Source organism: Quercus lobata, chromosome 9 (genome assembly GCF_001633185.2).
Source record: "Quercus lobata isolate SW786 chromosome 9, ValleyOak3.0 Primary Assembly, whole genome shotgun sequence".
NCBI lineage: Eukaryota > Viridiplantae > Streptophyta > Magnoliopsida > Fagales > Fagaceae > Quercus > Quercus lobata.
Genome location: NC_044912.1, coordinates 567190 through 580259, shown reverse-complemented (window position 1 = coordinate 580259; position 13070 = coordinate 567190). Strand labels below are relative to the sequence as shown.

Here is a 13070-nt window from a genome sequence, read left to right as displayed (position 1 = left end):
AATAATATAATTCCTATATATATATATATATAATTTAAATATTATTGATAGTCATTTTTATATTTTGTTAACTCTTTAAAAAATTTGTAAGGATATTATTAGGTATAAAATGTAAATTGTCTATTTAAAAAAAAAAATTATTGTGAAGTACTTTTTTTTTAACGATTCATTTATTCTAAACTCTTTGGTTTTTGTATTTAATAACTCACTTGGATGAATATTTATGATGTGGTTCCACATTTTATTCTAAAATTAAGAATTCTATATAAATCATATTAAATCTTAAAAACTTATCAACATGCAATGATTCCAAATAGTAAATAAATCTCAAAATTCAAAAGCACATAAATAATCCCAAAAACACATGATAAAAATATTAGATTTCACCTCTAACCTTAGCTAGAGAGTTTGCTGCACATAGTTATGCAAAAGTGTAAGATTGAATTTTATCAACCATCTTGTTTGCTTTATTCCGTGCCAAATTCGCTTGTATTTTAGCAATTAGTAACCCTGTATTTAGGTGAGAATCATGTAAGGGTAGTGCGTGAGAGAGTGTGAAGAAATGCTTAAGATTGTGCAAAGAAGCAGGAACTTGTGACTAGATCTCGCAGGTGGCTCGCGGCTTGCAAGCCGCTAGAAGTTGCACACGTGCCAAGTATGCAAAAAAGTTGAATCGTCATGCCAGCTGTAGCACTACAGGACAAAAAGTCCAATCTGGCATTCAGTTACCTCACGACTGGAACTCCCGGCTCAGTCAAGTCGCGAGGCCAAGCTGCCAGCCAGCTCTGTTTTGAAAAACTGACTCTTTGTATTCCACTCTCACCCTAGTATATATATCCCTTATACCTATGAAATGTAGAGAGCTTCCAAAGAGAATTTTAAAATAGAAACCCTAGAGAAAAACAAGATTGACTCATCCTCAATCTTCACATAGTGATTCTTCAAATTCCTCTACTCTCACTCTCTCCATTGTTACATCCCTGAGAGGTACATTACCAAAACCTTTTCTTACGATACCCACATCTGTGAGAAGACCATTTGGTGTTTGGGAAGCAGTTAGGAAGGGACCAATTTCATATTAGTTGATGCTATGATTTATACAGGAATCAGGTAATCTAAAGAAGAAACAAGTTCGGCACAACCTCGTTAGAGTAGGAGTTTAGAGGGCTTGAGTACATTGGGTAGATTAGGCTTGGAGAGTCTTCTGCTGTTCATGTATCCCAACTACATTCTTTAGTGGATTATTTACCACTTGGAGGGCGGCAAAGAGGTTCTACGCCGAGGACTTCGGTTTCCTCTTCGATAACACATCATTGTGCTGTCTTTGTGTTTGCATCTCTCTTCCCTTAATCTTTTCCATTTAATTTCTGCTGTGGATGTGATTTTATTTGGTTTAGATTGTTTATCAATTTTGTATTAAGCTTATGTTCATATTTCGCACATTAATTGTTTGATATTAAGCTTGAATTGGTAATTTGTTAATTGGGGTCTAAACATTCATAGTGTTATATACACTTACTGAACATTCAAAAAAAAAAAAAAAGATCCATAAAAACAATGCTAAACAATAAAACAAAAGATCAAAAACGTTCTAAGGTTTTTCCTCTATAACCTCAGCCTCCTCCAAAAGAAAAGGAAAAAAATCCCTCAAATTTAAGATGGGAATCCTTCGATATCCGGAATTTTATCTACTGTCATCTTCCAGCCCACTTTTGACCTTCAAAACGATTTTTATGGAATTTCTGGTAAACTACAAAGTTGTAGATCTTCAAGTCTTCTTTCTGTGGCCATAAGAATCAGGTCAATCGAATATTTGTACAAGAAGTTATGGCAAAAATACTGAAATAGTGCAGGATGTTTTCATATCAGGATTTTTCCAATTTTAGCTTGGACAAATTTCTCTATTCCCTTTTTTATTTTCACATGTTTTTGACTTATTTATGCTTCAGAATCATGCTCCAATTGATCTTGACCCTTGGATTCTCTTGACAGCAAGTCTGAATGGTTTTAATCTCCTATAAGAGAAAAATACATGTAATGAGTATATTTTTTAGAAATATTTCAAACTCATGAAATTGATGTGATATTGCCTACCAAAACTAAGATAATAGTGTAATTTTAAGCAATCAACACGCACAATCTAGGGAAAAAAAAATTAGAAAATTGACTATATTAGGCAGAGACTTTTATAGAATGTTGTTTTTGAATAAAAGCTAAAGTAAATATTTTTGAAATTTTTTACGTTCATGTGTATGTATTTGTCATTAGAAAACTGACTATATATATTAGGTGGTAGAGGCTTTTGGAGATTGTCGTTAGAAAATTGACTATATATATTAGGTGGTAGAGGCTTTTGGAGATTGTTGGGTATAATTGAATTGGAATTATCAATGAAACTTTGGTTTTGATTGAATCGGAAGAAGTATGTTTCAATATTTGGAGTCTTTTGTATATGTTTTATTGTAGCTTAAACATGGTATTTGAAGTGTTAATTCACAGTTTCAATTGTTCATCTATTAATCATGAACAATAATATTGTTATTTGCAATCATTATGATATGGTATCAATGATGTGACCATTTCGAAGTGTATTTATTATTTTAAAAAATTTCAATCAAAAGACTTTCGAACTTAATTTTTTTTTTTTTAAAATTATTGGAAATGTTGACTTGTATGAAACTTCATCATTTATGGCTTTGTAAAAAGAAAACTCTTATAGGCACCATAAAATAGCTAAGATGTTGTGAGCCAAGCCGGTATGCGATATATGGACCAATGATATGAAAGATAAATAATTTTCTAAACCTTTATTTTAGACAAAATTACTTATTTCCATTCATTTTTAATCATTTTCAAGTCCAAGTCATACCTTTTTTTAAGCCAAATCATAGATCTTTAACCAAAATAAATATTTTAAATTTTTGCTCAAAAAAATATTTTTAATTTTTATTTAATTATCCCATACATTGCATGGGTCAGTGACTAATTATTATATAATTCTAAAACTCTCATATATTGTACCAAATATCTTATAATTTCATGTGGAATGATTTTTTTAGACAGACATGAGTCATAACTTATGTCAATTTCTATTATTTTTAGTTAATTTTAGCTTATTAATGGCACAAATTGAAATAATTAAAAAAAATTTAATGGTTTTAGACTTTTAGTTACAAATTTTAAAATTTTAGGGTTTAATTTAGGGAGATTATGTAGTTTATAGCACTCTTTAATAAATGCTAGCCACTTGGTGCAAAAAGAGTGCAACCACTAGAGAGGGGATCATGATACACATGATATAACTTTTTGTTGATTTCATAATACCTCTATTAATTATTATTTGATAAATTACATATATTTGTTGCTCTAAATAAACACGTCAAATTTTGTGTTATTCACATGTTGTTTTCTATTTGATCTACAATATAATTTTTAAGTTTAAAAAATAAAAAATTTAAAAATTTATGATGAGATAGTTACTAATTTTCAGTCGTCTTAATATTTAGCAAATATGGAGGGTATAAAGAAATAATATAATCCTTTTTATTGTGAAATATAATCCAAATATTTTTTTTAGGGGGAAATATGATCCAAATGTTATTTTGTCAAATTACTCTTTTAATGAAAAGTTATATATAGAGTTACACCCTTTTTTCTTTTTTGAGGAAAATATAGAGTTACACCTAGTGTAACCTTTTTGAATGTTACATCACTTCATAACTCCTTATTAGATTAATATTTTGACAATACTATTGTTAGTTTAAATGGATTATTAGTCATTGCCTTAAGTGTATTCATTAACATTTCCCTTTAAAAAAACCACTATTAGATTCTATTGTTCAATGGTCAACAAGGCTAATGGCTTTGCATGGGTGACTTCAATGCAATCCTATTTGCATCAGAGAAAAAGAGCAAGCATCCACCTTCGTACAAGCAGATGGAGGAGTTCGGGTCAACACTAGAGACATTTAAGTTGCTGGATATAGGTTTTCGTGGTTATCAGTTCACTTGGAATAACAAACGGCCAGGAGAGTCCAACACAAAATAAAGACTAGATCGGGCAGTGGCAAACACGAGTTGGAGGGATAGATTCCCAGCTAGTACAGTAACTCATCTACACACTCATGCGTCTGACGATCTTCCTCTTGTATTGCAAACCCGGATAGATCAGAGATTTAGGTCTCAAGGAGCAGGTGGGTTCAGGTTTGAGGAGGCTTGGTTACTTTAGGATGATTGTGAAAGACGAGTTGAGGAAGCATGGGGAGCAAGTGGTGGTTCAGGTTCGGCCTTATCCAATGTTCATGAAAAGATTGAATATTGTGGAGCTGACCTGTAGGCGTGGGGTGCAATGAAGACACACCCGGATATGGAGGATATAAAAAGGTTACAAAAGCGGATTGAGTATCTGAATATGATGGAGACCACTGAAGAGAGTAGGGCCGAATTTTTGGGGGTTAGCAAGCAGTTAGATGAACTCCTTCTTAAGCAAGAAATTTTTTGGCACCAACGATCTCGAATTCCATGGCTTAAAAATGGGGATAAAAACACCAAGTTTTTTCATTCCAAGGCATCCCAAAGACGCCGGAAGAATTTTATAAAGGGTATTAGAGACCAGCAGCAAAATTGGGTGGAAGAAGTTGAGGACATAGCAGGGGTGGCTATCTCATACTTTGAGAATATTTTTAGTTCAGGTGGATGTGACCGGATGGAGGAGTGTCTTAATACAGTGCCTCACAAAGTTACCCCAGAGATGCAGGAGTATTTGTCCAGAGAGTACAGTGCAGATGAAATCAAAGCGGCGTTATTCCAGATGGGACCAACAAAGGCACCTGGACCAGATGGTATGAATGCTCTCTTTTACCAAAAATTTTGGCATATAGTGGGTGATGATGTGATTGCTGCTGTGTTAGATTTTTTAAATTCTGGTTTTATGTTGCCTGAGATAAATTACACTCACATCGTGCTAATTCCCAAGATTAATGCGCCCGAGAAAATATCAGATTATAGGCCTATTAGCCTTTGTAATGTGATGTACAAACTTATTTCAAAAGTTTTGGCTAATAGATTGAAGACTATTCTTCCTCATCTAATATCTCCTTCACAAAGTGCCTTTGTTCCTGGACGCTTGATTACTGATAATGTGTTGGTGGCCTATGAATCATTGCACTCTATGCATAACAAGAGATCTGGTAAAAAAGGTTCTCTAGCTTTGAAACTAGACGTTAGCAAAGCTTATGATCGGGTTGAGTGGAATTTTCTGAAGGGAATTATGTATAAATTGGGCCTCCCCAATATATGGGTTGACAGGGTTATGAGCTGTGTGACTTCCTCTTCTTTTTCTATTTGGATTAATGGAAAGGCTTATGGGAACATTCGCCCCTCAAGAGGTCTCCGTCAAGGAGATCCTCTTTCTCCTTATCTGTTTCTTTTATGTGCAGAAGGGTTCTCATCTTTGCTTGCCAAAGCACAAGAGGAAAGAAGGCTGCATGGAGTGTCCATATGCAGGGGTGCACCTACTATATCCCATTTGCTATTTGCAGATGACTCTCTCTTATTTTGTAGGGCTAATCAAGAAGAGGTGCGGGTGGTTACAGAGGTCTTATAGACATATGCGGATGCTTCGGGACAATGTATCAATTTCGAAAAATCATCAATTTATTTTAGCAGCAACACAGCAAGGGAGCAGAGGGATAATATTAAGATGGCTTTGGGAGTGAGGGAGGTGGACAGGTTTGACACTTATTTGGGACTACCTACTTTGGTTGGGAGATCTAAGTATTAGACCTTTTCTTTTCTAAAGGACCGAGTTTGGAAGAAGATTCAGGGTTGGAAAGGACAACTATTATCTAAAGCAGGGAAGGAAGTTCTTATAAAAGCAGTGGCACAATCCATTCCTACATATACTACGGGGGTCTTCCAGTTACCGGTGAAGCTATGTGATGATCTTAACGCCTTGTGTGCAAGGTTTTGGTGGGGACAGATGGGTGATGAGAAAAAAATCCATTGGAAGAGTTGGAGGGTTTTATGCCAACCAAAGAAGGAAGGAGGGATGGGATTTCGTGACATAAGATTGTTCAACTTAGCTATGTTAGCCAAACAAGGGTGGCGTCTATTACAGGAAAAAGATTCACTGTTATATGGCTGCTTTAAGGCGAAGTATTTCCCACGCTGCAGCTTTTTGGAGGCTAAGGATGTGCCAAATAGTTCTTATGCTTGGAAAAGCCTTATTGCAGCCCAACCGATCTTGAAGAAGGGTTGTTGTTGGCGGGTGGGGGATGGATCGTCTATATGGGCGCTGCAAGACAAGTGGATTCCGAACTATCCCACGAATAGGATATTACATATACCTGGTGAGGTGGACAGGGAGCTGCAGGTTTGTGATCTAATGGACTGGACTTGCCATGGATGGGATAGGGAGAAAATTGGCAACATGTTCCATAGGGAGGAAGCAGAAGCTATCTACTGCATTCCCTTGAGCAAACGACACCTTTCGGATACCATAGTATGGATGCCTAATAACGATGGGGAGTACTCGGTTCGGTCAGGCTACCACATTGCCAGGATGGTGCAAAAGGAAAAGCCTGGGTTTGAAGAATGCTCGACGTCGAATACCAATAGCCTCATTTGGGCAAAGTTGTGGAAGCTGCGTATACCAAACAAAGTTAAAATTTTTGGGTGGAGAGCAGGTCATGAAATACTACCAACAGGAGTAAATCTGGCCAAGCGCCAAATTCTAAGGAATGACATCTGTCAACTTTGCAAGCAAGACTCAGAGTCGGTGTTACATACATTATGGGATTGTGAGGTGGCTAGAGATGTTTGGGCTGGATGTCAGACGAGGTTGCAGAAGTGCGGATGTGGGCAAGTGAATTTTATTAAGCTAATGGAGGAGATGATACTAAAGTTGATGAATGAAGAGATGGAACTTTTCCTTGTGCTAAGCTAGGTTATATGGAACCAGCGGAACACCATTGTTCACGGAGGAACCTTACAGGACCCAAACAGATTGGTGCAACGAGCTAGGGACCTGTTGGAGGAGTATCGAGAGTCTCAAGTCCAGCTTGCTATACCTAATCGGATTGTGACTGTGCAGACATGGAAGCCACCGTCTGGGTCTCAATACAAAATAAACTTCGATGTGGCGGTGTTTGCTGATATCAAGGTTTCCGGTTTTGGTGTGGTCATCCGGAATGACAAGGGAGAAGTCATGGCGGCTTTGTCTGCTAGAGGGCCACCGGTGATGGACAGTGAGGAGGCTGAGGTGTTGGCAGGGCGGAAGGCATTGGAGTTTGCATTGGATGCGGGCTTTTCGGAAGTGGTTCTGGAAGGAGATAATGTTGGTGTGATGCGGTCCATTCAGTTGACAGGTGAGAATAATTCACGCCTGGGTCATATATATGGAGATATCCACTGTTTGGCAGCAGGCTTTAGAGTTTGGTCGGTTAGTAATGTAAAACGAACGGCAAATTCTGTTGCCCATTCGTTGGCCAAATATGCTAGACAAGTAGTTGATGAACAGGTTTGGTTGGAAGAGTCCCCACCACCTGCTCAAGATGCGTTGTACTTTGATTCTTGCTTTGTTACTGATTGAATGAAACCTGAGTTCACTTTCAAAAAAAAAAAAAATGGTCAACAAGGCTATAAGTCGGTTATTTTATTTTTTATAAAGATTTAGTAGACTTATTAATGACCATTGCCACCGTAGGCAATGGAGTTGGATGATGACATTGAATTTCCTCGATGGAATATTTTGCAGCTGCTCATTTTCTTTCATAGATTTTCTTCTTCTTCCTTACTCCCTGTAAATTAAACTCTAGTTTGAAAGCCCAAGATCTTGGTAGTTAGAGAAACGTTTCATATGAAATTAAAATAAAAAGGTAAAACATGTTAAAGTTTGAAGATGTAAAATCTTGGAAGTCACCACAATTATTTAAGAAAATTAAGAATGGATTCAAGGAATGGTCCATAATTGTATAATAAAAAAATGTAAGATAGTTTCCCTTTTCCAGCACTTATATGGGTAGTTCTTTGGATTTTGGCTTGAAGAATTCAATTACATTATTATAAAAAATATATATAAAATAAAAAAGAGGCATTCAATTTCATTTATTTGTCTCAATTTCAGTTTTAACCTCCTAAACTTATTGCCATAGATTCAGATTCACAATTATTTTCTCTTCTTTGTAGGTCTGAGGCAGAATGTATCCAAGACATTGTGGAAGTGATATTGAATAAATTGAGTAATACATTCTCAGCACCCATGGGACTAATAGGAATAGAATCCCGAGTTGAGAAATTGAAGTCATGCTTAGCTATAGAGTCAAATGATGTTCGCATTATAGGAATTTGGGGGACAGGAGGAATGGGTAAGACAACTTTTGCAAGAGTTGTGTATGGAATGGTTTACAATAAATTTGATGCTTGCTGTTTTATCGCTGATGTTAGGGAAGAATCTGGAAAACGCGGTTTACATAAGATACAACAAAAACTTTTGAATGAACTTTTAAATGAGAGAGATTTAAAGGTACAAGATGTTGATAAAGGAGTTCTCATGATCAAAAATAGGTTATGTAACAAAAAGATTCTTCATGTTCTTGATGATGTAAATGAATTAGAACAATTGAAGAAGTTAGCTGGTGAGCATTGCTGGTTTAGTTCAGGTAGTAGGGTTATTATAACAACAAGAGATAAGCATTTGCTGGTGTTGCATAAAGTAAATGAAATATATGAGGCTGAAGTCTTGAATCATGAGGAAGCTCTTCAACTCTTTAGTTTGAAAGCTTTGAAAATGGACCATCCACCTGAAGATTATGGAAAGCTATCTCAAGCTTTTGTAGATTATTCCAAGGGGCTTCCTTTGGCCCTTGAAGTTTTGGGTTCTTTCTTGTTCAAAAAAAGCATTGATGAATGGAAAAGTGGACTGGATAGGCTCACCGAATTTGGTGAAAGAAAAATTCTCAATGTGCTTCGAATAAGTTTTGATGATTTACAAGAAATAGTCAAAAAAATATTCCTAAATATTGCATGTTTTTTTAATCAAATGGATAGAGATAATGTCATAGAAATACTAGATTCTCTTGAGCTATCCCCTAGAATTGGATTACGGGATCTTATTGACAAATCTCTCGTAAAATTGCATTGGAATCGATTGTGGATGCATGATTTATTACGAGATATGGGTCGGGACATAGTTCTTCAAGAGTGCCCTGAACATCCCGGGAAGCGTAGCAAATTGTGGTTGTATAAAGACATTGACAATGTACTGATAACAAATACGGTATGACGCCATTGAAATACCTGGAGCATATGCCTTTTTATATTATTTAAAATGGCTTAACTTTAATGATGCAACATTTGAAATTGCTCATAATTAATAATGTTCGCCTTATGCATGACCCTAAACATCTTTCCAATGACTTAAGATTTCTTGATTGGCGTGGGTACTTTTCAAAATCTTTGCCATCAAGTTTCCAATCAAATAAGCTTATTGAACTTCACATGTGCTACAGCTACATTGAACGACTTTGGGAAGGAACAAAGGTATTTAATTAACTATAGAAAACCTTTTTTTTTAGGTTTCATTAAATTGTAAGGTTTGATAAAAGCTAATTTTTTTTTTGTCTTTTTTTTTTGGCTTTTAACAGTCTTTTGAGAGATTGAAACTCATCGAATTAAACAAGTCTCAAAATCTTATTGAAACCCCTAATGTCACCAAAATCCCAATTCTAGAGAAGTTGTTTTTAGAAGATTGTATAAATTTACTAAGGGTGCACCAATCAATCGGAGTTCATAAAAAGCTTACCATTCTTAATCTAAAAGGATGCAAAAATCTTAGAAGTCTTCCAAACAAATTTGAAATGAGGTCTCTTGAAATTCTTATTCTTTCTGGTTGTTCAAAAGTGAAAAAAATCCTAGAATTCGAGAAGAATATGAAACTTGTATTAAACCTTTACTTGGATGACACTGCTATTACAGAATTACCCACATCAATCGGAGTTCTTAAAAAGCTAACTTTTCTTAATCTAAAAGTTTGCAAAATCCTCAAAACTCTTCCAAACAAGTTTGAAATGGAGTCTCTTGAGATTCTTACTCTTTTTGATTGCTCAAAAGTAAAACAAATTCCAGAATTTAGGAGAAACATGAAACGTGTATGTAAGCTTTACTTGGATGGTACTGCTATTACAAAACTACCCACATCAATTGAGCATTTGACTGACCTAGCTTCAATTAATTTAAGGGATTGCAAAAATCTTGTGTGTCTACCCAACACCATTTTCAATTTGAAGTTGCTTAAAGATGTGGATATTTCTGGATGCTCAAAACTTGAGAGACTACCTGAGAATTTGGGGAATGCAGAAAGTATAGAGGAGCTTGATGTGAGTGGAACTGTAATAAGACAAGTGCCTCCTTCCATTGGTCTCTTAAAGAACCTTAAACAACTATCTTTCCACGGATGTAAGGGGTTATCATCATCTAAATCTAAATCATGGTATGACTTCTACCTTTTTTATTTAATGCCAAGATGTCCAAATCCCGTGGAATTGCCCTCTCTATCTCTATCGGGATTGTGTTCTCTGATCAAATTGGATCTAAGAGACTGCAATCTTAGGGCACTCCCCAATGATACTAGTTGCTTATTCTCTTTAAACATATTAAATCTAAGTGGAAATGATTTTGGTTGCCTTCCGGAAAACATCGCTCAACTATCTAGTTTAAGACGTTTGAACCTGGATAATTGCACGGGTCTTCAATCATTGCCAAAGCTTCCATTAAATATTGATTATATTAGGGGATTTAATTGTACCTCGTTGGAAACGGTACCAGATCTATTGAAACCAAATTCTTCAATTGAGCCAACCCTCAATCTTTCAGATTGCAATAAACTAGGTGACAATCAAGGCTTTATTGACATGTTTTTTGCAGTGATAAAAAAGTTGTTACAGGTAATCTCTCCTTCTCACTCTCTCTTTTTCTCTAAGCACCCTACTTTGTATGTTATAGGGACATTCTCTTGACGACAGACATATGCATAAGAGATATGCCATCATTTTTCCTGGAAGTGAAATTCCAAAATGGTTTAGGCATCACAGTATAGGGGCTAAAGTGAATATAAAAGAACCTTTTTCTCATTTGTGTAATGAGTGGATGGGGATCGCTGTCTGCGTTGTATTTTGTTCTCATCCACATCACCAAATCCCCAACGGTGATTTGCTTTCCTGTTGGTTGGTAGCCAATGGAAAAAAAATGTCTTCTGCACCAAACACTGGCCATATTGTTGTTTTATCAGATCATATCTGGCTACTTTATTTGCTTCCTCAATATTACCAAGAGAAACAAATAAAATTATTGTCAGAATGTGATGCAAATGGATTCATTCGGGTTGGAATTAGAATTATGACTCATTGTTCAGTCTTTGAGGTGAAGAGATGCGGGTTCCGTATGGTGTATAAGAAAGACATTGAAGATGTCAACCGAAGTATGGCTCAGTGTAGCAACAATAGCACCATTCCTTATAAGGGTTTGGATGTCAAGCGAACCAGTGATGACTATGATGGGGCTGGACCTAATGGAGAAGGAAGCTCTAGTACCACACCCAAAATGGATTGTGAGGAGTCAATTGAGTACAGAGGCTGTGGTGAGGAGTTAAGCGATTGGGAGGAATCTAGTGAAAGTGACCGGGAAGGTTAATCAACTTTTATCTCTACATTACCTGTAAGTCGCTGTCTTTCTTCTTAATTCAAGTTCTATTAATTGTTGCACTATCTTTTTCTCTTAAGTGTACATTTATGAATGGATTGCCCACCATATGTTTGATTAGAGCTGTCAATGAGACTCCTTGCAATTTAAAGAACAAAGAATGAAGAGGAAAAGCTTTTTTATTGTGATTGACAACAAAATTCGTAAAGTTAATAATGTCACTAATAGAAATCAACAAATACTGTAATTATTTTGCAATGTTAGGTTAACATCTTACACCTCATCATCCCATGTGATGCTTGTGTTGAGGCATAGGTGAGACTTAGACCTTTTTTTTCTGAGAAACCAGACAAGAAGTCTGGGCTAATATTAATAAAGCATGTTCAATGGACATCAAATAGCAAAAGAGAGGTAATATCCTCAGGTGGATCAACAAGCCACACCTGGGACCCCAACCCCTTTTAGCTTTTTTTGCTAAAGCAACAGCAACACAGTTACAAGAACGATTAACATGGTTGAACACAGAGGACTGAAAAAGCACGGCTTGACAGCGTATGTCTTCAATGACGTTTCCATAGGTTGAGAATCCAGCATTGCCTTGGTCTATGGCATTGATAACCATAGTTGAATCCCCTTCAAAAACAACTGTTTGAAGCCCAAACTCAGCCTGCCAAAGCCTCCATATCAGCGATGGAGTGAGCCACAGCGCACCAAGTTCACCCCTCCAATCTCGAACAATAACTCCAATTCCAGCCGAATTTGTGGTTCTGAATACAGCAGCATCAAAGTTCACTTTGTACTGATTCAGCTCAGGTGGACGCCACTGGTGCGAGATGGGAGGGAGAGGTTTCACTGGTTCCTTGTCTTCTGCTATCAAAAACTCCTGCAGCATGTTACCAGCCATAGAGACGATATTTGCAATAGGGTGCACTGGACGGCCAAAGTGAGATGCGTTTCTCCTATTCCATAATAGCCAGGCCGATATAGCAAAGACCTCTTTTCGATAATCATCCTGCACCGACAAAAACCGAGCAAGTAAGTTGCAAAAATTCAGGGTTGGGGATGGCTCGACTGATGCAAGCAATTGAGTAAACTCCACACGATCTCCACTTCCTTGCAAGACCAGAAAGCATGCAATAGCATCATTCCTTATTAAGGATTTGGATGTTCTCCATCATAATTTTGGCAATGCCAAGTAGACCCGTGATGACTATGATAGGGCTGGACCTAATGGAGAAGGAAACTCTAACGATGTACAGCAGCCAAAACAGATTGTGAGGAGTCAAGCGATTGGGAGGAATCTAGTGAAGGTGACCAGGAAGGTTAATCAACTTTTTTCTCTTCATTACATGTAAGTCACTGTCTGTCTTCTT

The 13070-nt window shown here is 36.6% G+C and overlaps 4 protein-coding genes across 4 annotated transcripts; 3 read left to right on the top strand and 1 right to left on the bottom strand.

Annotated features, from left to right (window-relative positions):
• Positions 1 to 8260: 8260 nt before the first annotated feature.
• Positions 8261 to 9283, top strand: LOC115959957 (TMV resistance protein N-like). The gene has a single exon (XM_031078640.1). It carries the CDS (start codon positions 8261 to 8263, stop codon positions 9281 to 9283), a length of 1023 nt encoding a protein of 340 aa, XP_030934500.1.
• Positions 9284 to 9384: 101 nt separating this feature from the next.
• LOC115959954 (disease resistance-like protein DSC1) lies at positions 9385 to 10609 on the top strand. Its single transcript, XM_031078638.1, has 3 exons — positions 9385 to 9540; positions 9645 to 10388; positions 10523 to 10609. Exons 1-3 carry the CDS (start codon positions 9388 to 9390, stop codon positions 10607 to 10609), a joined length of 984 nt encoding a protein of 327 aa, XP_030934498.1. The 5' UTR covers positions 9385 to 9387.
• A 149-nt stretch (positions 10610 to 10758) lies between these two features.
• Positions 10759 to 12708, top strand: LOC115959726. Its single transcript, XM_031078254.1, has 3 exons — positions 10759 to 10943; positions 11002 to 11712; positions 12276 to 12708. The coding sequence occupies exons 1-2, from the start codon at positions 10911 to 10913 to the stop codon at positions 11686 to 11688; spliced, it is 720 nt and encodes a 239-aa protein (XP_030934114.1). The 5' UTR covers positions 10759 to 10910; the 3' UTR covers positions 11689 to 11712; positions 12276 to 12708.
• LOC115959727 lies at positions 11719 to 12627 on the bottom strand. Its single transcript, XM_031078255.1, has one exon. The coding sequence runs from the start codon at positions 12599 to 12601 to the stop codon at positions 12020 to 12022; it is 582 nt and encodes a 193-aa protein (XP_030934115.1). The 5' UTR covers positions 12602 to 12627; the 3' UTR covers positions 11719 to 12019.
• Positions 12709 to 13070: the final 362 nt, after the last annotated feature.